The following is a 25,756-nucleotide window of genomic DNA, read 5'->3' on the forward strand; positions in this document are numbered from 1 at the left end:
CATAGGAACACATCCATTTACCACAATTCTTCTTAATATTATTAAACAGTATTTATATAGCACAAATATATTACACAGTACTGTACATTAAATAGGGGTTGCAAATGACAGACAGATACAGTCAGTGACACGGGAGGAGGACAGGACCCTGCCCCGAAGAGCTTACAATCTGAGGTGGGGAAGCAGCATACAATAGGAGGGGGGTTGGCCCGGTTTAGTTGGTTTGTTATAAATGCAGTATTACTCAAGTAGCCCGTTTGTCCTATTGTTGTCCTATTTATTGTTGTTGTCCTGAAGACTGTTTGCCTATGCATGTGACAGAAAGCAGAAGTATTTCTATTAGTGTACAATCAGGTCTGTGTTTATAATATCCAGTGCTTAAACAAAAAATATAGTGTGTGTGTGTGTACAGATAGGGAGCATGCAATTAAAAATTTTCAATGTAACATTTCTAAGAAAAAATGAGTTGCAAACAGTTAATGAATGGAATATGAAAGTTGCCTAATAACAAATCCGTCTGCATTGCTTTAACCCTTAATCTGGGTTTAGATAGGCAGTTGGTATGGTGTGCACAGTATGATCGCTGTACATTTATTTCTCCTTTCTAAAAGATCCCCTATTTAATGTACAGCACTGCGTAATATGTTGGCACTATATAAATCCTGTTTATTATTAATAATATATAATTACAATACCAATTTCTTATTGTACAACCTTGCATGTTTGTCCATTCAGGATGTACTGTCTTATGGTGAATAATGGCTTATTAATAAAGGCAGCCACCCTGGCTGGTGGAATTTGTTAATTTTCTTGGTATTTTTCATAACATTTAGGTGTACAAATAAACATTAAATCTGGTAATAAACATCTAATTTGAAAGGAAATCTATTACAACACATAAAACCTCCCAGGGATGTTTCTTTGGTCACTCCTAACCATGTCATGAGTATTGGTGCTGGAATCGGTATAGTATCCTTGCCAATGACTCTAGGGCAATGTACACATATCAGAGGATACGAATGGCTGCAGTCGCCTCAAACAAGAATCTGATGTGTGCAGTCAGATCACCAGACACCTTTCTTGGATCCATCAGGGCGGATACATAAATGTCCATCGTACAAGTCAAGGGAGGAGAGCACAACAGGGTGCTTCTGGCTTGTTCTCTCCCCTCCCCTCTCCATAGACCAGAATGGGTGCTGTGTTTACAGCACTTGTTCATTCAACTACCACTCTTTGTCGCTAGAAATGATCATGTAGGTGACAAAAATTGCACGTGTGTACGCAGCCTTGAGTGATGATGGCACAGAAAACAAGGTATTGTCTGAGTAATGTGCTTAGAATTCACATATCGCCAGCCTTCTGCTTGGTTTTCATATCTGACATTTCTAACCATAACTATGCATAAACACATAGCAACAAATCACAAATATTTCATTATTCATCTGAAATCATGTAACTGCTAAATTTGGTTACTGTGGTTTACTGCTCACCATGTTTAGTTTCTACAAGGAATAATAGTCACCTCTGTAGCACTCCAGTTCACAAACAAATACACTTGAATAGTAATAATTATTTTGATTGGATTTACTCCTATAGTTTATTCTTTGTATTTTACACTGGTATTGATATATGCATATATTACTGAGGTTGTATAAAGTCACCAATGAGTAATGGGGAAACTGTTGCTTACATAGTTGGCTTATTACAGAAATTGTGCAAGGCTTGTGGTCCTAATTCTCATTTTATGTGTCAAGGTAGTTTTAGTGTATTACATTATAGTAGGCAGCACTTGTATTCTTTCTGCTGATACTGTACGCGGGAACATTGTGGCCTTTGTCTGTGCTCGGTGTTCCACTTGATACCAGTGAGTGAGGTAGGTTTGCTGGTGGGGGTCCTTTAGCCTGAAGTGAGGAAGAAAGGGGAGAGGTGATTTAGCATGCTGAATATTGCATGATTATAGGCTTCTGGCACATTTTATTGGGCTTGTCCTTTACAACACCTTCATTATTATAATATTAACCTCCTTATGCCCATGGATAAGGCTGCAAACTGGTAAGTGCCAGCAATTAGGTTCTGCATAATTAAAAAGTGCTCCTTTTCATTGAGATGATTTTTTGTGTTATAGGTGTTTATATATAGGTTACTCAAAATATAAAAGATTAAGAAAACAAAATCCAAGTGGATATAGTTTGCTGTAACTGTGCTGAGGGAGAAATATAGATGTTTTTTTATATGTATAGATGTCTAAAGCATGGCAGTTTGTATAACCTAAATGGAATCATGTACTTTATATGCATCAATTTGGACTTGTGGACCATTAAAAATACATACTTACGGTACAGATATTAGAAATTTGGGTCTGGGAAATCAATATGGTTATGTAAGGAACATGGATTCAAGACTAATCATTGTATTATGTGTGTTCCATCGGTTTCAAATAATTGAGTTGTGCCACATATTTAATGTAGTTCCAAGCTGTCTTATTACTTTAGGAAATACGTGTCATCAATAATCCAGGTAGAGGAAAACACCATCTGTTGATTCATGCATTCCATTGTTTTAGGAGGAGCAGTGTCAGTTTGTACTAACTTCAGTATAATGGTTACCAGACAGAACCTTGGTGCTGTCTATTGGCCTATAGTGATGTATCAGAAAATGATTATTTTTATTGCCACATATTGGAACATATTCTGTTTATAATATTATCCATGCTCAATTTATTTCTGATGTTTCTTTTTTTTCTCTGTAGCTTCCTGCTGATTTCACCAAATTACATATCACAGACAGTCTACATCCACAGGTGACCCAGGTGTCCTCCAGTCATTCAGGATGTAGCATTACTAGCGATTCTGGGAGCAGCAGCTTGTCTGACATCTACCAGGTAGGATATGATACTGATTGATAATAATTCATTTCAGATGCATTTCAGATGATTCTCATCCAAACATCGCCTCAGGGCCGATATTGGAGGAGAATCTGGCGTTTGTAATGCACTTGATGTCCGTGGTTCAGAAGCAGATCCACAGACGACAAAAGGAGAAACGATCATAATGAATAATAGGTGAAGGGTAGAGAACGCAGCAGGGTACCATTCCATCGTTCTTCCCCTCCCCTCCCCATGAAACAGAACTGTGCTGTATGTACAAAGCTCGTTCATGCATCGTGCAGTCTTTTGTCATTGTAAATGATCATGAAAGATCCTTTCCAAAGACAATTATTGCACGTGTGTATGCAGCCTAAAGCCTTTGCTATTAAAAATAATGGTTGTCTCTACTTATTCTCTTTAAAGAGAACTTAAATCGGCCAAAACTAAACTATACAGTACGTGGCCAGCGACTACACAGACCAATTAAATAATAAATTGTTATTTTACAGCTTTGCAAGGTAAAATCATAACACTTATATTTGTATGTAGAAGGGGTTTTTTTTTTTTTTTATTAACAGATGGATCATTTTTTTTATTATTTAATGATAGGCCTAAACTGATCAATTAACTTCAAGTTTAATGGCCTGATTTGACAAGTAAGTGAGGCTTGGGTTATTTAAAGTTAATGCTGCTGGGTGGGGGAAGGGAGATGATATAATCTTTTTCTAACATTTGAAAAATGCCATTTAATCTTCCTAAATTTGCCCTCTTATTGGGAAAGTCTGTGTTAAATGGAATGTCATTGACTTCACATGTGCAACTTTTACACTTTGCATTGGTCACTATAAGATACCGTACATAGTAACACAGACCAACTCGGTTGTCTCCATCACTAAGCTTGTGTTTTGAAAGATTTAAAGATCTATAAAAGAAGTCTTTCTGTGTATGTGTTAGGCTTCCCATATAAGAATGTGCTAGTTACTGTAAATTTGGGGAGTTGGGGAGTTGCTCTTTACTAGACCTCCCTGGTCTTGGCTGTATGAACAATGAGCTGTGAATTTCTGAGCTTTTTTTTCTGTTTCATTCCATCCACTGAAGATGAATTTTTTCTTCTTCAGTTTTGTAAAGTTGGAGTCATGGGAAACACTTGGCAGATGTCTAAAAGAAATGGTTGTGCATTAGCCAAGGTCTATTAAACATTCTTGGCTAGGCAAGTGCTGTCATTATCCCACCATTCATACCGATTGTAGCAAGCCCATCCTCTGCTCACGTCTCTTTTTTTTTCACTTTCTGATTTCTTTCTTTTGCTATTAATTTTGTAGCTTAGAACCCACATGCATGAAAAAAAGTTGGTTTTATCCATAGCACAATCTGTCTTTAATGTAATAGTTCTTTACAGAATTATGGTTGCACTGGTATTAATTTAATGTTTGTTAGTAAAAAAAAAAAAAAAAAAAAAGTACAAATAGTATAACACACACCGTAACAATTTCTTGCAAAATTTTACCAAACTTCAATAGCTCTACGTATGGAGTGTTATGTACGTAGTTCTGAGAAATTTAATGTGATCAGTACACTTGGGCCAGAGGAAAAATGTAAGCCATAGGTTTGAAAACAGCCAGGTATTGAATTGCTACTGCTTGGAGCTACTGTCAGGATTTTGTTGACATCACTGCCTGCTTCTCTTTATAAATTTAACTTATTTCAGTGCTGACTCACATCTATTTTAGTCTGACCTTGACAGTATTATGCCTTTGAATAGCCAGGGTGACCGGAGCACTAATAGCTGTTTAGATTCCTGTACAGATCACATGATTTCCAGACACCCAAGAGGGTTGAGGTATAAAAAGCTATTGGATTTTCAAAGAGAACAATCAGACCAGTGTAAAAGATGTGTGCATGGTAGATGCCATGTGTTTGAGACTCATGTGCAGCTATTATTGTCTGACACATGACTTCCATTGCTGAGATTGTAGTACATGGTGCACACTAATTAGACACCAGATTTGTTTTTCAGCTATGACTGATCTCACTTAATATTTGGCTTTGACATTTTTTCCTTACTCGTTGTGTGTAGTTGTGGCAGAAGAGGATTTTTGATGCCATTTATTCATTACTCTACTGTCTACTCATTTTGTGTTGACAGATGGTTCAGCAAGAGCTATACAGCACTTGCAGTCTGTGGGAAGCAGTGAGAATCTGCTTGTAATTAAATTTCTGCTTGGGGACCAAAAATACTGAACAGAGAAAGAAGTGCCACCATATCTATATGACACTTGGTGGCAGATCAAGAAAGTCCTGGCAATAGACAGCAGTGCAAGCTCTGCATCCTTTGTAAAAACATGTTCCCAGCTACTTTATTATTCTAAGAAGAAAGTTACAGACTTCACCAGAATTTTATTTTTAATGAGTCCAGGGGCACATTGAAAGTCATTAGAAAAATTAAGCATTTACAATATATGATTTTTCTGTGCATTTTCTGCATTTTTAGATTAATAGGATCTCTTTAAAGTAAAGTTGTGCTTTAAAGTATTGTTTTTATAAAATATTCTATGGGGGTTGTTCCTCCATTTCAATGATCCCTCCTGAGAATATGACCTGCGTCCTGTATGGCAGTGATAACGTAATAGGCTTTTTAATTTGTATTAATGATTATTTAAAGGCTTGTTATGATTAGGAAAGCAAAAACATTTGATTAAAATGTATAAGCATGTTTTAGTAAGCTACCCTCATGCATGTTCAATGGAATAGAAATTAGCCAGATTAATGGGGATTATCACTAAGTATTGAAGGCATGGCTGTCATGGCAAGAACAAGGACCCGTTATTAGGTAGCCAGCAATTTAAATAGAAGGATGGTTCCTACTTACCTATTCAGCATCTTGATGAAATAACTAAACCCATGAAGAATTTTGTATTTTCTCTACCTTTTAGTGTCACCATGATATTGTATTACCATTACCACCATTGTTTTTCCTGAGAGGTATGTATAGAAGAAAATGACAGCCAGCAGTATTCACTCCCGCCTCCCCCCCATTTTTACTTTTTATTTGAATAAATCATGAAACGGCTTCTTCAGATGGCTCTCAGCATTGATCTCATAACAGACCTCTTTAAATATTAATTTTACTCCTGAATTTTGTATGTCAAGCATTTTGCATGGAAAAAACACTCATTACAGGAGAGACAGAGTTATCTGGTTAAATGAATGAGATAAAGTAATCATTTGTGGAGCTTCCATTGAGACCCGTGTGTGCTTTGCGTTGAGTTCTTTTGTTGTGTATATTTTTAGAAATATAGGCAAACTGCCAGTAGATAAAAACAAAACACAAGTTTTCTAATGACATTTGGGAAGAAGCTCCACCAATACCTCTATCAATTGGTAACGAAAAGATCCAGCTAGGACGCTTTACACAAATGTACTGCAAGACTGAGGTCAGAATTTTCCCCAACTTTTAGGAAATGACATTATTTCTCATATATTACATTATTATTCTACTTATTAGAATCAGCATGCAAATCACAATATGCCTTTATAAAGGGTTTCTTCCTTATCCTAACCTGATTTATGTAATTACATGTAGTAGTCCCCTATTTGTAGGAAGAGTAATGTAGTCATTTCTGTCACAATTATTTCATACGGCCAGTCATATTGGAATGATTTTGTGTGTTAAAGTCAGAAAGTGTAAAACTAATATCACAATAATATTGTTTGAGTACCCGCTGGAGCGATTCACCCTCTTTGTCCTCACATCCATTGTCTGTAGTACAGAAAGCAATGGGAAATTAAAAATGTTCCTGCTGTCCCGCTAAGTTTAGGTGAGGAGAACCCTTCCAGTTTGTGCACCTGTTTCAATGACAAGAATCTAAGCCGGGTTCACATCTATGCACCTGGAGGGATGGATATTTTACTGTTTTCCCTGATTAGGTCTAAGTTAAACCATGTTGTATCAGGCTTTAATAATAAAATATTTTGCATCTACTGAGTGTCCATGTCCAGTCACAGCTTGTATTGTGCGAAGACGCAAATTAACACAAAACAAAAAATTTACAACACCTAATTTTGATATTCTTATCATTACTTTGCCCTTTTCTAAGTTAGCATGGCTGATCACTATATTTTACAGAAATTATTTGCTTGTACACATATCTGGCCACATCTTGCCTGTAATGAATTTTTGCCCTGTGCTGGGGCACCTGAGGACAGCCCTGGGTAATACATATACAGTGATCTATGTTTAGTTGCAGCACTGTTTCCTGAGTACAATCATCTGCCGCCAATAAACACTTGATGTGTGATGGACTGCATTGTTGCAAATTCTGGGGAGAAGTCACAAGAGATTACTGTATTTAGAGTAAGTTGAATGATGGAAGCACTCATTTGCCTTTATTTAAGGTTTGTCAGTGGCAAATACCAGCAACATTTAGTACAGTAAAAAAAAACATCATTACTAGGAGTTTCTGCACTCAAGATGAATGTCTGCACTGCAGACACATTAACAGCAGTAAACTGAATTTGTGTGTCTAAGTGGAGAATTGGATGTCACTCTTCTCTGACATGACTTCATCTTGGGAATTGTGGTGGCTGGAAATGTAGTCACTTAATGCTGAATCAGGCCGCTTCACCCACTCAGTTCTGAAAGAAGCATCAAAAAGCTGCAGAACTGAATTTTATGGCAGCTTTCATTTCCCCACCAGACGTTTCTATTTCCAATTTTTAGAACTCACCTTTTGGCATTTTCTTTCCTGAAGTTCTGCTGCCTGTGGCTACCTAGCAGCAATTGATAGCTGCTTACTCACCGTGGCAGCTAGGGAACACTGCATTAGTGTAGACAAATTGAATGTTGGTTCATTATGTCCTCAGCAGGAGCATTGTCACACTCCTCTGTTTCCTAGAATATTCTTATCAGTCATCCGTGTTTTATTAACTATTTCACTGCCGGCAGGCCCTTAATATGATGAAGCCTTACCGTATGGGTATTGGTCACAGAAGGTCACTTACTATGTCTGAATATCAAGAAGGATTCTTTTGCAGTGATAAACTCCATCATTATGTCAGTTAAATTTTTACAGTTTATTAAATCTTTGCTCTAGCAATTCTCTAAAAATGTTTTCTTTTCTAAAGGTTTCTTAGTTAAAGCCTACGGCTATATAAAAATCTGTCAGCTTAAAAGATGTGTACTATTGAGATAAAATTTTAGTAGCTGAGTTTGTTTAAAGCAGTGCTAATTGCATTAGGATTGTCCAGTGGCGCATTTTACATATTACATATATTAGAAAATAAAGCTGTACCCTTTATATATCATTACTGAATGATGTTTGGGGACTGACCAATCTGTAACACTCCATGCATACTGTCATTTTGAGGTTTACATCAGCAGAAGGCAATCATCTGGTAGCTGCTGACTTGATCCCTCTAGTTACTGCTAAACTAAAACCTGTTCTGGACTGTTTTCTGCGGATACTCAAAGCCTGTCTTTTCCTAGAAGATACTCTTTAGTGGGGGACTTTTTTCATGATCCCTAGTCATTCCTAGCTGTCAGTAGGATATAAACTGGAATTATGACAGTTGTCATTGGATGGCTTTTCACATTATCCAAAGACATATAGCAGCATGAGATCAGGAGGGAGAGCTGTGTGTTATAATATACCTATTGAAAATGTTCTTCAAGCTACAAAATGTGCTAATTCTGTATCTGGGAAGATATTGAAGAATGATGACAGCATTGTGAATAGTCACCAGCGAACTTTTAAAATAGGTGTAATAAGTAATATGTCATGTAATCCATGGCTTACCACTATTTTTATATATTTTTTTCCCTAAGGCCACAGAAAGTGAGCCCGGAGATATGGACCTGAGTGGGTTGCCAGAGACTGCTGTAGACTCAGAAGATGACGACGATGAAGAAGATATCGAGAGAGCATCCGATCCCTTAATGAGCCGAGACATTGTAAGAGACTGCCTGGAAAAAGATCCTATTGACCGAACAGATGATGACATTGGTAAGTTGCCACAAAACCAAATTGCTAGCTGTCAACAGACAGTCCCACCTTTTTAATCCTGTTTAGTGCTGACATAAACACAACTCAGATAAAGGTCATATTATCGCTATTAATCACTGTCCTGACCCACCAAAGAGGAAAAAAACAGAATGAAACAAGCCTCATCAATATGCTTGTGCACAGAATATACTATGTACTGGCTTTGCAGCTTGTCTTTGTTTTTGCTCATTTTACTTTGCTTATCTCTGGTGGTCAGCATACTCTTAGCAGTGCACAATGTGTTCTTTACATGGTCATTCTTTTTTCTTAGTTTGGCATGATTCTAAAACTGCTTTCCTGTAATAGATTTTATTTTATCTAATCCTATCACATGTTGTTTTCTAGTGTAGCTGAAACTCAAACAAAACATAACTTTTTTTTTTAAAGTTGTGATAATGTGTGGTTAATGATTTGCTAAACCTTTCAAACGGTGATTTTTGGCCCATACCGCAAACATTTGTTGCAGTAGTTCATCATAAATGTGAGAATTACACCATTTAGTTTTTGAGGTTTTCTCAGTTTAAAGGGGTTTCTTATTTACACATTTACAGTTTTTCTTAAATGTTTATTTGAAATCCGTTTCATTTAGTTACTTTTTTAAGAGACCCCCCCTTTTTCCTAGTTCTGTAATGTTCCCAATTTATTCATTTACCTAAAGAGCCATGTTAACAGAGCAATGTGGTGACTTAATCATGCACACGTCGCATGTTTTCCCTCATTGGCATGAAATATACCTATTGATTTCAATTGTGTAACTATGACAAAGCAACCTTAAACTTTAAAATGCCACATTCCTTTGAATTTGGTCTTTTCTAGCAAAAAAATCATGTTATCTCTCTCACCCTGGAGCTTGGGTGTAATCAAAATTAGGAATAGTTCAAAATTAACCTTTAAAAGATTTAGCAATGAGCAATCATTACTTTTATTTTTAATTTTTTTTAACAAGCACCATGTTGGTATACTATTATCAGTCGTAAAGGGGAATTTCAATAACATGTAGCTTTAGTAGAAAATGAGAAAGTCCCCAGCTTCTATGTAAACATCGGCTCCTCGCCTCATCCTACAACTGCTTACATCCATTGGCACTTTCAAAGAGATATTTTATGATTACACACAGAACAATTTTTCACTAGGAAGCTGCAATGCAAATTAAACTTGTAGTTGCCAGTGTCTTCCTGGAAGTGCCTGTTGGGAGGTAGGAGAGGAGAAGATGAAGGGAGGGATTTTTAATCAGGTAATGGAATTTTCATGTCAGCGTTACGAGCCTTTTTTAGTGTTCACTTATTAGCTCCACATTTGTATTAATTATAATTGTCTACCTTATATTGTTTCGATTACACTCTTGCTGATTTGGTTACCTGTGTTAACGGTTATCTACACATCACCTTAACATTCTTCTCTGTTCTAGAACAACTCCTTGAGTTCATGCATCAGTTGCCTGCTTTTGCCAATATGACGATGTCTGTCAGACGGGAACTGTGTGCCGTCATGGTGTTTGCTGTGGTGGAACGGGCAGGAACCGTCGTACTAAATGATGGAGAGGAGGTAGGAGATTTGTTTACAAGTTTGATTAATATAAGATGATAGGAATGGAGTTGTTAAAAGGCATTAATCCATGAGTGCTGTTGTGCAACTTCGTGTGACGATAGATTGTCTATGTATGGTAGAAGACTTTTAGGCCCATTTAGATCTATCTATTGTGGTAATGTGGGACAGCACACAAAGCATAGTGTGTCTTGTTGCAGTACTAAATCCTTTTGAATGAAATGTTTGTTGACACCTTAAAACACCACATGTATCTGAATGGACTCTTAAGATTCTTATATTTAGACAACAGATACATATTTAGTTAAAAACAAACCTAAGTATTAATTAATGTCCATAGATTTTCCACAGCCTGTTTGGTGGGTTCTTGTGTATATTTGCCACAGCAACTTTCAATTTACCTGGGAACCACCAATGAATCTGAAGCATCTGCCCAAACTATGAGCTAGAGAAAGCTGCAATGCACTTACTATTGGTTACCACATAACATTTCTTGCTGCCTTGTTTTGTGGAAAAAAGCTACTGATATCCAAGCTAAGTTTTAGGTTGCAGAGAAGTTTAAATTTTAATAGCCAGTAGGATTCACAAGTGTTTTCCCCGTACTTGTTCTGAGGGATATACTTAGATTTCCTATTAGTTTGTTTTGTTTTATATTAAATATGTGAGATTGGTTGATGTTTATCTCTTGCACATTGTGGGGGTAGGTTCCTATTCTCATAAGACTAATTGGGTGTTTACTGTCCCATGTAAATGTAAGAAACTGATGTTTGACCATGGGGAAGGTGTGTGTACAGGGCATGTCAATGATTAAACACATTCCCCACTCCATATTGTTAAAGAAACATTGAAATCACATATCCAACCTGGAAGACTGAAATTCCGTATTGATATACTTGGTGTAATTCATTAAATAGAATAGAGAATAAATAATATAGGAACAGACCGTGAGAACCAAAATCATTAGCTCAATAAAGGCTAGATTCAAAACCACTCTGTAAATCAAAGTAATAAATGGAAGTTGCAGATTCCACTACAGGATTTCAATCCTACATGCCATTCTCATGGAGTAAGTTGCCCACTAGAGGTCATATTTTAGGTGCTTCCCCTGTACCCCTTACACAGACGCAGATATTGGGCCTTCTGTGGCAATGTCCAGCTCTCCTTGAGACTGTGCTACTAGACACGGCAAACCATCTTGCCACAGCATGTATGTATGTGCCGTCTGGAGGATCTGGACTACATGTGCAATCTGAGTGAGTTGTAGATACCTCCTCATGTTATTTTACGATATAAGTAGTGACAAGATTACTAGCAAAACTAATAGGGAAGGGGGGAGAGAAAACAGTCTTTAGTAAAACCATTCCCTCTGTGGGTGGTTAGTCTTTCTTGGCCATATGTTGTTGCTTTCATTTGAGCCAAAGCAGGTAAAAATGATTCACAATTACTTACATTTTCTAACTCGACAAATTGATATCCTAGAAGTTTAATTGACCACGTTTTATACTGTGCTATGTTGACTGCGTGATTCCTTAATTTTTTTTTTTTTTAAATGCATGTATAATTTTTTAGATTACAGAGCTACTGGCTGATTTGTGCTCTAATGTGAACTATTTAGCACTAAACGATTCCTGTGTGAATTTAATTAAATTAGCCTATGTTTTGGCCTTGCAGCTCGATTCCTGGTCAGTCATTTTAAATGGATCAGTGGAAGTGACATACCCTGATGGGAGAACAGAAATACTTTGCATGGGAAACAGCTTTGGAGTGTCTCCAACCATGGAGAAGGAATTCATGAAGGGAGTGATGAGAACCAAAGTGGACGATTGCCAGGTATGTAGGTGTAGAGCAGTGCCAGGCTGCCAGCACACTGGTACATTACATCCGACAGCCGGGCACTTCACGTGAGATCATTGGAAATCTCAAAAGCAGTCTCCAGCTTGCTTGGGCTGCTGTATTGTCATTTATGATGTATTCATCTGTTTATAAGGTGTCAGATGATTTTACAGTGCAATTAATCACTAATTAGCTGTGTATGAATATTTTATGTGGTAAATAGACTAGCCGAATGTTAATGTTCATTAAATATCCTAAACAATATTGTTTTCATTGGAAGTTTTTATAAAACCACCTATAAAAGGCTTGGTGACACGAAAAGGATAGTCACACCAAATAATGAGTGTTGGCCTCAGCTGGTAAAATACTGTTTGTATGAGAAATAGGGAAATATTTTACACAGCCCATACATCCCCTACATTTGGATCTTCCTGGTGGTTGCCATAAATTAAATATGCACCAAGTTTTCCCCTATACTTTCTGCAATTGCTTTTTTCCATATTTACCATAATTCAACTAGTGATTATAGGTCTTAGATAATGGTTTGTGATGTTTCATATTGGCTTACTTCTCTTTATTTTCTACCAGTTTGTTTGTATAGCCCAGCAAGATTATTGCCGTATTCTGAACCAGGTGGAGAAGAACATGCAAAAAGTAGAAGAAGAGGGGGAAATTGTCATGGTAAAAGAGCACAGAGAACTTGATCGCACTGGTACAAGGAAAGGTCACATCGTCATTAAGGTACCAAGGAGCTGACATTTATTCCATGTTACTATAAAGTCTATATAGGGGAGGGGTGCCCAACAGGTGGATCACGATCTACCAGTAGATCGTAAAGGCAACGTGAGTAGATCGCGGAGCCCTGCCTTGGTCATTTTAAAAGTAGCTCACAAGCTAAAAAAGTGTGGGCACCCCTAATGTAGGGCCTTGCTGTTCTGTTTTTGTTTTTTTTGTTTTGTTTTTTTGCTAAATTAATGGTATACAGTGTCTGGTGTGCCTTTCTCAATGCAGCTGTTTGAAATACGTGGTAAGGTACGTGTAGAAAGCTTCAAGCAAGATTGTAGTTTTCATTAGTAATAGTTATAGTGAATATACATTATCATTTGTGGTTGTAGGTGTGATGTATCACAATGTATCTTTAATGTATCTTTATTTCATTGTAAAAGTCAAGGCTGTTTGGCTGTGCAGAGTCCTAGACTTCATGACTCTTTATGCCCTCTTTAAAAGTAACTAATCTCAAAATACTTGCCTTCAATCCCGCAGGGCAGTCCAATCCCTCTGAGGGTGTCCTGCATCAGGTCCTGCGTCTTCTTCTTCCTGTTCTTCTTCTTACGTCACCCGACCCATGCGTGAGATCGGGTGACGTAGGATGGAGAAAAAAAAATTGCCGATCTCACTGCGCATGTGTGAGATCGGCAAATGTTTCCCTTTGCGCAAAAACGCTCCTTCTGCGCATTCTTGAGATGCTCGGGCATGAGCAGAAGGAGCGCCCAAGAGCATCCCAGGAGGCTCTGTGCCTAGGTGATCGAGAATTAGGGGGCGGTGCTACACCTTTTTTTTTTTTTTAAAAAGGGTACTGCGCTGAAAAATAAAACAAACAACAGAATTTTTACCTTACATAAAAGGGCTGTCTACCCTTTTATGTAAAGTGAAAATTCTGAGTTTAGGTATGCTTTAATAAATTAGTTCAATATGTCTTTTCAGCTTTTAATATGTGCTTCTTTTGCTATGAAAGAATTATTAGATTGTTAAACAGGAACAGAAGTGAATGGTTTTACAGTATTGGTATATGGTTAAAACATTTGGAAAACTTTTCTTGCTGTGCCTGCTCTAAACTGAGAAAGCTTGCATTTAGCTTGCCTTCAAAGAAAGTAGGTTAATGCACATCATAGTCTTTTTCACTGTAATATGAAATGGTCCACCATACTTTACCTTTTCTAAGCTTATGATATTGTTCATATACAGGGAACTGCTGAACGGTTGACAATGCACCTTGTGGAAGAACATTCTGTGGTTGATCCAACCTATATAGAAGATTTTCTCCTGACATATAGGACTTTTCTGTCAAGTCCCATGGATGTAGGAAAGAAGTTATTGGAGTGGTTTAATGACCCTAGCCTCAGGGACAAGGTAAGAATAGAAAATACCTATATGACACTTATAAAGAAACTATCAAATGATGGCTTAGAAGTAAAAATAACTTTCTTTGGCAAGGTGTTAAATCCTCCATTATATATAGTACTTGTTATCCCTTAATAAGTCTTGTTAAAACATAGCTGTCAATTAAACCCATTTGAGTCAAACTTTTATTGACATAACTAAAATTTAGCCTTTCAAGATCAGCCTTTTCTTTATGCTTCATTAATGTCATACATTCCTTGTGAGTAAATGAGGCAAAACCAGCATTCAACTGACAGTGTACATAATTACACTTCTGCACAGTGACCCTTACTTCCTATTCTTTACCTTGCAGGTGACTCGGGTAGTTTTGCTCTGGGTTAACAATCATTTCAATGACTTTGAAGGTGACTTGGCTATGACTCGGTTTTTAGAGGAATTTGAAAACAATTTGGAACGGGAGGTAAATATTTTTATCCTATTTTATGGTTTTGAAAACAATGTTCAGAGTTCAAAACATGTATTCTTTTCCTACAGTTGCAGATGTAAATTTTTTTTGTAAAATATAACATTTCCTAATCCACCATCAAAAGATATATATGTGTTCGAGACTATTGTGCTCCTGCAGAGCCTTATATGCCGTTTTCCTTCTTCTTTCAGAAAATGGGAGGACACCTGAGGCTACTGAATATTGCATGTGCTGCCAAAGCAAAGAGAAGATTGATAACACTAACAAAGCCATCCCGAGAAGCCCCTTTGCCTTTCACCCTTCTAGGGGGGTCAGACAAGGGATTTGGCATCTTTGTTGACAGCGTGGATCCTGGAAGCAAAGCTGTGGAGGCTGGCTTAAAAAGAGGGGATCAGGTATGTAAGACCACCTTCTCTCTGGGAAATCATTGGTGTTTACTGCTGGGGGAAGAAAGGCAAGAAAGAAGCAGCTCAATAATTCATGTCAATTAAATCTATTACCTCTGCAACTTCTATACATTAAAGGGGAAAAAAACAACTCCAAACCATTCTGTCTCAGGAAGGTAAATGTCACAGCTTGGATTAATAATCACATTGTGTTCCTTGCCCTTTACTTGTAGATATTGGAGGTGAACGGTCAAAATTTTGAAAACATTCAGCTAACGAAGGCTATGGAAATTCTCAAGAACAATACTCACTTGTCTATCACTGTGAAAACCAATTTGTTTGGTAAGCAGGTTGTCCACATATTTAATATTTTTATTTTTTATGCAATGATTTATAGCATTTCAAAATAGTGCACTATCATTGCTTGAAACATTTTTAATTACAATCTCCTAAGGCCGTTACTGTTGCAGTACTTTGTCTTTAATAAAAAAACATAAGATTAGTATCTTAACCTTGTCCCCACTCATCTGTTTTTAGGCATTTCAAATAGAAATCTTTTTCATTCCTATATGCCTATTTTTTGTAAGCTTTAAAATAGAGTGTTTAAAACACTGACATTTGACCTTTCTGCACATTAAGTAAAAAACATGTCATATATGGTAAATGCAGAAAAAAACTTTTTGTGTGTGTGTTATCGCACATGTGACCCTGAAAATGATACTGCTCATAAACACATGCAGTTATTTCTAAAACATGCACAAACTTGTGCTATACTGTAATTGCTGCTTTTTTTCCTACAAAGTACATTTTAATGTTTTATATAGACAACTCCTATGTGACCTCAGGAATATGAAACAAATTGACCTAAAGTTCTTTCTACATCTGTTTTTTTTTAATGTTCACACTAACATTGCATACAACTTATAGTTCTGTTTGTTGTATTTTTTTACAGTCTTCAAAGAGCTTCTTGCAAGAATGTTGGAAGAAAAAAGAAATAGTGCCCCTCATTTGCCCAAAATTGGTGACATCAAAAAGGCTAGTCGTTATTCTATTCCAGATCTTGCTGTTGATGTTGAACAAGTTATAGGACTTGAAAAAGTGAGCAAAAAAGCCAAGGCCAACACAGTTGGTGGAAGAAACAAGCTGAAAAAGATCTTGGACAAAACTCGGATTAGTATTCTACCCCAAAAACCTTACAAGTATGTATGTTTGGAAATTTAACAAGAATATTGCACTTGACTGCTCTCTCCTGTAGTTTAAATGGAAGCCTAATTTGGCTATAGACATTAGTCAAAAATTATTTAATCTACCCACCAGAGTATGTTCATGAGAAGTTGTTAGGCCTGCTTTAATGAATCTTTCACTAACAAAAATTAGTTCAGCACAACCAGTAGTTTTTAACCCTTGTGGGAGGACCAACTTGTCAAGCATTTATAAAAAAAAAAACTTGATTTACATATTGGTTATCTACACAGTCTCCTTAAAAGAAGAGAGATTGGTTTTGCCTTGCAACTCAATGATAGGCTCTTTTTTGATGCTGGGTTTGTATCATGACCTAAGCATCGTTTACTTTCTTTACTTGAACAGTAGCTCTGGTTTGTCACAAACTGGTTTTGTTAAGATGAGAAATAATTAATTACAGAGTACACACCCGTCAACTGCTGCTTGCTACTTCATGTCCTAAAGTAATATAATAGTTAATTGTATTGTGTCTTCCTTCCCCAGTAGGCTCACCACAGAGTGATCTTCAAAGGGTCTGGGGATTGTTTTCCCTATGAACAGAACTGGGCCTCTCCCTTTTTTTAATGTAGGCACTGGCAAAAGCTGTTAGATGTAAGATATCTGCACTATGCTTGCAAGAGTTTTTACATAAATGCAATGGGAACTGGTAATTATATGCCTGATACTGTGAGAGAGAAATCTGCGTATTCCTGCAGAACACATTAGGCAAGCCTTCAGCTACTAAATTCTGCAGTAAACGTTTAGAAGGAATGTGCGGCTCCTGGCTATATAGCATAATGTGATTTATCAGGAAAAAAGGCACCTGTAGTCTCTAGAGTAACTAATAAATTCTGGAGTGCTATCATGGATATGTAGTAACACAGACACATAATATTTCTTCATGCACTCTCCTCTAGGATTTGAAGATGTCATGAATGCAGTTTTTACTGTTGCAGACTGTTTCAGAGATTATGTATACATCGTCTTTATTTTTGGCATTTATGTGTAATTGTTAAAGCAGAGATGGGGAGGTCAGGTGAAAAATTACCTCTTGAAATTCACTGACATTTCACTCGGTCTCTAAAGTGTTACTGCAGCGCAGTGAATATGCAACTCCCACGCATACAGCCTAGCAGCATCCATCCATTTGGTCCTAATGAGCTTTTTCATGCTTCCTTTTTAAAGGAACACTAAACTTAAATACAAAGTTATGAGTAACAGTTTGCAAAGGTCACTTCGTCCAATAGTTATATGTCAATAGTTGGTAATTTTTTTAGGGTAACTTACCTCCTAGTTCTTTATGTCTCAGATCAGTCTCAGAGACAACAGCAGTGTAGTTCCTGCTTTCCGGGTCATCTTAAAATCCTATTTGTCCTTCAGTAACAGACATGTTTATCCTGTTTCATTTGCTTTTTCCATGTTTTAAAATAAAAACTCCTTTTCAGACAAGTGCAGTGCTGTGCACCATGCTTCATATAGTGTGCATTACTTGAGAACATCTGACATTGCTTTAAGAGCAATGTCCCCTCGTAAGTTTGAACAAGGACAGAAATACATGCAGCAGTGCATTGACAAAATGCAGCATGTATTTCTGTCCTTGTCTGTGTGCTGCCCTATTGAAATGAATGAGGTCAGCATCACGATGGACATCCCTAAAGGTTGTTTCACATTGATGTGTGTTTTAGTAGAACATTTGGCAATTTACTTTCTTATAGTGGGAATGAGGCCTTAGCCACTCAAGCTCTTTGGATTCATTAAAAAGTGTTGGATAATACAAATTTTCTGGTTCTATTAATTTTTAAAATGAAAATTTTACGTATAATATTTAACTTATAGACATGAAATAATTTAGCGGTTTGTGTTGTACTGTATGTATACAGAATCACATAGCCACTGCTTTTCAGGGAGAAAATACTGCTAAAACAGAATATTAGGTAACCAAAAGTCTCTTAAGGAATAGGTCTGTTCATTGTAATTTTTGTATTTGTTATGCATGCTGATGTTATTTAAAACATTTTTAACTTTTACAGTGACATTGGAATTGGCCAGTCTCAAGACGACAGCATTGTTGGCCTACGGCAGACCAAACATATGCCAGCTACACTTCCTGTCAGTGGGACACTGTCATCCAGTAATCCAGATTTGCTGCAGTCCCACCACCGTATTTTAGATTTTAACACCACTCCAGGTGGGAAATTGTTCTTTACTGTCTTGTCACCGTTCCCTCTCCCATCTTGGTCCTGATCACCTTGCAGTAACACTCAAGGACCTCCTAATGCTGATCAGTTTTCATTAACTATATTAATTGCACACATTTTCTTTTAACAGCTGCTTACGTATGCCTGTGTTTATTTTTCCACATTTATGGATATTTTTAGTCCACTTAATGATAAGCAGTACATCAGTTAGTTTAGTCTAATGTAACCTCTCATTGTAATGGATCGTGCCAGTGACTGGCCTGATAATGGAGTATGTGCAGGATAATACCTGCAGGATAGTCCAGTGGAGTGGAACAAATTGCTGTGTGTGCGTGTGTGTCTAGGTAAACCAAAATTGTTATGATCTCATGTTTTTATCCTTTGCTTTCAGTGTGTGATTGAAGCAAAATCACTATTTTAATGTTAACATTTTAACATGTTTCAATCGTGCAGTAGGTATACACCTGATAGATTTGTCTTGTGTGTGCAAGCTTTTCCACCACTGGACTGTACAGACTAGGGTTGGGGGGTGTCTGGCAGGAACAACGAGGGAATAGTGGATGGTGCAGAGTGAGTATATAAAGATTGTGTTGTGTGCCTTTCCAGACTGTAAAAGCTGGAATCGAAGATTTTTATGCCTCTTTTGATGAAAAATACATTACTAAAATGTCATTAGGCATCATTATTGCCTGAAACTAGATGTATGTATCTTTCCAAGAGTATGTCAGTATTTTTTATAACCTAGAGTAGGATCTTGTTTGAAGACAACAGATTGGTTGATTAAATTATAACTGAATTGGCCTATAAATATAGGTTACTTTCACTGTATTCAAATTCAGTTTGAGAATGGCAGAACCACACAAAATACATTCTTTGTTAAAGCACCAAGCTCTTCCTGAGAAGCGGGGTGTGTTCACAGTGCATGCATTAACAAGTAGATGTAACAGGGTCATATATGTGAAATAAGATGGGCTTACTGTATCTAGTTTGTATTTGTATCTGTCTTTTGATCATTATCTGTAGTCTGTTAGAACAAGAGCTGGTTGTTAAGGATTACATTTTTTAATGCAATGGCCGCCTGTGCAGCAGCCTTTTTTTAGACACACATCAAACTGTTTTTTAGAATGAAATACAAAGATTTTTTTCTTGAGTCAACAGTGCCACACAGTGGTAGCATTTGTCTTTTTTATACATTTCCTGCTGTTTGTTTCCTTACAATTTTAATAGTTTTACATTTATTTAGTGAAAAGTTACTTTAAAAAATTAAATCATAAAAAAACATGTTCCTGCCTGTTCTGACATCTGTTTTCCTGTATCCTGAACTATTTTCCTTTTTTTTCCCCCCAGATCTGCCTGACCAGGTATTACGAGTGTTTAAAGCTGACCAGCAAAGCCGATACATAATGATAAGCAAAGATACCACCGCCAAAGAAGTGGTTATTCAGGCTATTAGGGAGTTTGCACTTACTGCTGTTCCCGATGCTTATTCTTTATGTGAGGTGTCTGTCACCCCTGAAGGTGTTATCAAGCAGAGGCGACTTCCAGATCAGCTCTCAAAGCTGGCCGACAGAATACAACTTAGTGGCAGGTAAAATATTATTTATTTAAATTATTATCACAACAGCTACTGATGATTTTTATGGGGAAGTAGATGAAGGCAAAGCTGATGGTAGTCCTGGATCCTAAGCAACAGAATGGTGAATTTGCAAACATATACATGTATGTATAGAATACCTCAGTTTGGGATTATACTCATTTGAAAAGAATGTTCTCTGACTTCATTATCCACGTGGCAGTTTTACAGCTCTTTGCAATGTGAGTTAATCCAATAACCAAATTAACCCACTGAGTCATCACAATTTCCTAAGCCAGTTTAAAAACCAATGTGAGTTTGTAATTGACACCTTTTTCCTTTAGGAATTAAATAGTTTTTTTTTTTTAAATACTTAAATAATGCTATTATCTTTTGTTGTTTTCTATTGATAGATAAATGAAGCTGTTTTGACATAAGCAGCACGTTGATATTATTTGCTAAGAAAGTGTTTGTTTATTTTAGATACTACCTTAAAAACAACATGGAAACAGAAACTTTGTGTTCTGATGAAGATGCTCAGGACTTGCTGAGAGAAAGCCAGATTTCTTTGCTTCAGTTGAGTACCATAGAGGTGGCTACGCAGCTCTCCATGAGGAACTTCGAGCTGTTTAGAAACATTGAGCCTACAGAGTATATTGAAGATCTCTTCAAACTGAAGTCAAAGATTGGCTGTACAAACCTCAAGAACTTTGAAGATGTAATTAATCAAGAAACCTTCTGGGTGGCCTCAGAAATTTTAAGGGAAACCAATCAACTAAAAAGGATGAAGATCATCAAGCATTTTATCAAGATCGCACTGCACTGTAGAGAATGCAAGAATTTCAACTCTATGTTTGCAATCATTAGGTAAAAGATTGTAACATGTACTTTTATTTTGCCCTGGTATGTCCATTGTGTCTTGTGTATGTGAAATATAATAATGAACTTCTTTTACCATATTTACTCTTGTTTGGTCTGGCCAACCACATAAAAGCACAGAATTACCATTTGCATATCCATGTTTCCTGGTTACAGCACAGTTAAAGGATATGTATATCAAAAACACTACAATGACAAACTCTTTATTACATGGCTGCTGTTTTGTGTGTTGAGTATATTAATCCCTTTGAGTTAATACCAATATTTTTTCTAATTACAGTGGTTTAAATTTGGCCCCAGTATCTAGACTAAGAACAACATGGGAAAAACTGCCTAGTAAATATGAAAAACTCTTTCAAGATCTTCAAGACCTTTTTGACCCGTCAAGGAATATGGCAAAATATCGTAATGTTCTGAACAGCCAGAACCTTCAGCCTCCTATCATCCCTTTGTTTCCTGTTATAAAGAAAGACCTTACTTTTCTGCATGAAGGTACTCTCGTTATTCTTTATCAGTTTGTACGCTTTTTAATTTGGGTACTGTATTTTAAAAATGAAATATATGCAAATTAGAAAAACATGGAAGTCAATATATATATTGTGATATTATATTATAGGAAGATATGGTACAATCACAGTAAAATCTTGATTGGCTGTGCTGGGATAACTCCTGCACAGTTTGTATAATTCTGACTTACTTTGGGGAAGCAGGGATTGTCGCGTACCCTAGCAACTACAGCTGAAGCTGCCCATGCGCAGCTTAGCTTTTTGGCCGAGCTATCAGGCAGGTAGGAGGGATTATTGCAAATGGACATTGCCTGTCTTTTTCTGCAGTAATAGCCTGGCTGGTTGTAGTATATTAAAGGTGGACCTTTAGTTCTGCTTTAATGTATACATTTGGAGAGACTAAAAAGGGATGGAGATAATTGCTGTTTGAGAACAAACACGTGCTCTCTATATTTCTGCCAGCCAGAAAGATAAAACGTGTATTTGAGAAATGTTAAGCATGTATTCTATTTTTTTCATTTTGCCCAGACAGTTACCTAATTATCCAGCATCTTCTAAAACTAAAATATATATTTAATTTAGACTATAATTTATTTAAAATAATATTTTTTTGGGCTCCTAATTGTTTGTTACTTGCCTTATAAGCCTAATAAATTTTACTAATTTTTTATATATATATATTTTTTTTATTCAACCAGGAAATGACTCTAAAGTGGAGGGTCTTGTGAACTTTGAAAAACTAAGAATGATTGCTAAAGAAATCCGTCACGTTGGCAGAATGGCTTCTGTGAACATGGATCCTGCCCTGATGTTCCGAACAAGGTATTACTTTTTTACTTCAATGGCAGACATGTGAAAGCATATTTAATTTCCTCTGCTGTAACTGCCAGGATCAGGCTACAGCAATTCATTGAGAGGGTTTTGGGAAACTTTGTATGTCTAGTCAAAAGACTTTCAGCTCAGATGTTCCTATATGCTATCTGTTAAAGGTTATTGTTTATTAAATGGTAACTTTCGGGGAATAACTGTATATACCATTGGCACCACCTTACTGCCAGAAGTATGCAAAAATGTTACATTAAAACATCCCACTCCTGGAGCCTATGCTTGGAAATTACATGTTCCTATATAGAGAAACTGACAGTTTTCTCTACTCACACATTCCTCACAAATTCTCACAAGGTGGCATAAGGGGATATGTGGTACTACTCAAATGAATAGGAAATAATTTACAGGCACTGGATTGTGGAATGCAGGGTGGTAGCCATGGAGAATTGGCAGTTTAGAGATTAAATGTTCTTTATATAACTATGTCAAAGCCATTCCTGGGTAATGAGATCCTGTAAGTCACAGCATCACTTGCCTTTTTAAAAATGTCTGTTGGCTTCTGGTGTGTCTTGTCTTGAGGACTGGGCCTTTCTTTCTGAGCTTGTGATCTTTCTCTCTCCCTTTTCTCTCTGTCTTTGTACCTGTGCTTCTTCCTTCATGGCTATCACTTGCAGGAAGAAGAAATGGAGAAGTTTAGGGTGAGTGTGTTGATGGCCTTAATGCTTACTGCCTCATAGTTTCATTCTGCTTATTCGCATTTCCTCTTTCTTTTGCTTTTTTTTTTAATTTTATTTTTTGTTTTTTTGTTACCTTTTAACCCTTTGGCTGGCATGATTGTTCATTACTCAACCCATGCTCTTATATTCCTCCATTTATCAACTGATTACAGCCAGACTAAATTTGGTATTACGCTGTTACTCTGGGGGAAAAAAGGGTATTTTTTTAGGGGATGGGAATCCCCATGAATGAATCCCCATTCATATAGCACAACTTTGCTATATGAATAAATCCCCATTCATATAGCACAACTATGCTATCAACAAATATCAGACAGTGATTAGAGATTATTTGTCCTTGCAATGAGGATGCCCTTTAAATGATTAGGCAAATTTTAGTGTAAAGTAGCTATTCCTACATATTCCAAAAAGGGTAGTCTAATGGAACCTGAATGTCATTTAGATGTTGCAGCACGCCTTTACTTGTTGCAGTGTTGTCTGCAAAAGTTTTCTACCTCAGTTAACAAAACATTTTATGACTAGTTTTATTGGACGTTTACATGCACCAATTAGTTATTTTCTGCTTTAAAAAAAATTATTAGCTAATAGGAAAGATACGTGAGTGCACCAATTTGATATTTTTAGTTGTCAAATTATAGTTGCTACTAGGAAAGTGGAAAAATATTAGGTGGGTAATTCAGTTTTTTATGTTTATATTCTAGAAAGGGTCCATGTTGCATGATGATTTGTCCAGCCCTCATATACTAACTGGCTACTTTACTGACCACCTCAGAACATGAGTAGTTAACACAGTAACTGTCATCAAGCCACCTGCCAGCCACATGTCAAAATTTCATGACCGCAGTAAAACCATCCTGATTTTGCAGCATGAGCTTCTCTTATTTTATTTACAATATTATATATTTCCTGTACTGTTTAATTGTATAATGGAAGAGCTACAAAAGCCTTCCAAAAGTGAGTGAACTGAAGCAAAGTTGGCTTCAGTTGTTGGATTTTGGGATTATGTTTCCTGATCTTTTGCTGTTGATAGAAATTGAAGAAATTAATTTACTAGCCTGCGTTACCTTAGTGGATTAAGGCCTGCTTAGAATATTATCAAAGCAACCTTTTATGGGTGCTACAGCACCAGAGCTTGTCTTGGCAAAAAAAAAAAAAAAAAAATGATTTTATTGTCCTCTCGCTTGTGTTTGCAGATCTCTCAGTCAAGGGAGCACCAATGCTGCTGTCCTGGATGTGGCACAAACGGGTGGTCACAAAAAACGAGTTCGTCGAAGCTCTTTTCTGAATGCTAAGAAATTGTATGAAGATGCACAGATGGCTCGCAAAGTAAAGCAATACCTTTCAGATTTGGATCTTGAAATGGATGAAGAGAACCTTCAGACATTATCTCTCCAATGTGAGCCTTCAACAAATACATGTAAGTAATGCGCTATCATTTGCTTCAAAGATGATCATGTGTACGAAGCCTTCTGAGCTTGCTCCCATACTTTAATGCAGTGATGAAGTTTACCAAACCTGGTAAATGCTGTCCTCCTGAGAGTTGTTTAAGTTTTCTAAACTGCAGCGGATATTTCTGCATACACTTATATTTGCAAAATTAATCGATAAATGAATCCTTTTAAGTAATAGCATTACAACCAAGATTGTAACCAGATGTCAAATGTTTCCACAGTGCCAAAAACGCCTTGTGACAAGAGATCAGGGAAACCAGACACGTCACCGGTAGCTTCACGGGCAGCCACTCAGCAGAAACCGCCACAGCCAATAAAAGTGAACCAAGCATTGCAGGTGCCAGCTGTGGCCCTCTATCCTTCCAGAAAGAGGGTGCCAGTCAAAGATCTTCCTCCTTTTGGTAAGTGTTGCTGAATTTTATAGAAATATTTGCATACGAATAAACTTGAGTTTAACATAATAGTTCAACCTTTTTGTTGCTGGCCCTGTTTTTAAAGACATAGAAACAACATACCTCTTATGGGTGATCACTGGTGCATTGAATTCTCTGCTTTTATCCCATGTTTGGAACTGGCTTTAAAACCCACCGTGGGCACATGCTGTTCCAGTCTTAGCCTTTCACTTTATACTTCTGTAATACAAAATATATTGAATATTTAGCAAGCTAATCCCTAATTACACTTGATAAACAACACCTAGCTAGTTTTCTAAATGCATTTGACTGTTAATTGATACACATAGTTCCTGTTGCTACATCCACCCCATACCTCCAAAAAATACATTACATAGTTAGTTTATTTTGACATCTGTCTTCTCTGTAAGGCATCAACTCACCACAAGCGTTAAAGAAAATTCTTTCCTTATCAGAAGAAGGAAGTTTGGAACGACACAAGAAGACAGCAGAGGACGCCTTATCCAATGCGTCATCACAGCTTTCGTCCCCTCCCACCTCCCCACAGAGCTCTCCGAGAAAAGGTAACAAAACATTTTGTAAATTGAAGTAGTGTTAGGTGTAATGACTTTGCTGTTGTCACAGAATGCTGTGAATCTATTTCATGACAATCACACAACATCATGACAATCCTGAACCTGTGTACGGCAGTC

The 25,756-nt window shown here is 36.9% G+C and overlaps 1 protein-coding gene across 12 annotated transcripts in view; it reads left to right on the forward strand.

Moving 5' to 3' along the window:
* The window catches only part of RAPGEF2 (Rap guanine nucleotide exchange factor 2), a 159,240-nt gene that overhangs the window by 127,106 nt on the left and 6,378 nt on the right, over window positions 1–25,756 (forward strand). For 10 of the 12 annotated variants that reach the window (XM_072405985.1, XM_072405994.1, XM_072405995.1 and 7 more), the window contains 19 exons: window positions 2,750–2,881; window positions 8,691–8,868; window positions 10,316–10,452; window positions 12,124–12,282; window positions 12,874–13,026; window positions 14,251–14,415; window positions 14,759–14,866; window positions 15,064–15,267; window positions 15,492–15,600; window positions 16,211–16,457; window positions 18,510–18,667; window positions 20,025–20,265; window positions 20,734–21,117; window positions 21,410–21,621; window positions 22,334–22,457; window positions 23,138–23,161; window positions 24,394–24,617; window positions 24,873–25,052; window positions 25,475–25,627. In XM_072405985.1, coding sequence (XP_072262086.1) covers window positions 2,750–2,881; window positions 8,691–8,868; window positions 10,316–10,452; window positions 12,124–12,282; window positions 12,874–13,026; window positions 14,251–14,415; window positions 14,759–14,866; window positions 15,064–15,267; window positions 15,492–15,600; window positions 16,211–16,457; window positions 18,510–18,667; window positions 20,025–20,265; window positions 20,734–21,117; window positions 21,410–21,621; window positions 22,334–22,457; window positions 23,138–23,161; window positions 24,394–24,617; window positions 24,873–25,052; window positions 25,475–25,627 — 3,292 coding nt within the window. The remainder of the gene's footprint in view (window positions 1–2,749; window positions 2,882–8,690; window positions 8,869–10,315; window positions 10,453–12,123; window positions 12,283–12,873; window positions 13,027–14,250; window positions 14,416–14,758; window positions 14,867–15,063; window positions 15,268–15,491; window positions 15,601–16,210; window positions 16,458–18,509; window positions 18,668–20,024; window positions 20,266–20,733; window positions 21,118–21,409; window positions 21,622–22,333; window positions 22,458–23,137; window positions 23,162–24,393; window positions 24,618–24,872; window positions 25,053–25,474; window positions 25,628–25,756) is intronic. The other 2 variants (XM_072405990.1, XM_072405988.1) reach the window with 2 other exon arrangements.

This window comes from Pyxicephalus adspersus, chromosome 3 (assembly GCF_032062135.1).
Source record: "Pyxicephalus adspersus chromosome 3, UCB_Pads_2.0, whole genome shotgun sequence".
Classification (NCBI taxonomy): Eukaryota; Metazoa; Chordata; class Amphibia; order Anura; family Pyxicephalidae; genus Pyxicephalus; species Pyxicephalus adspersus.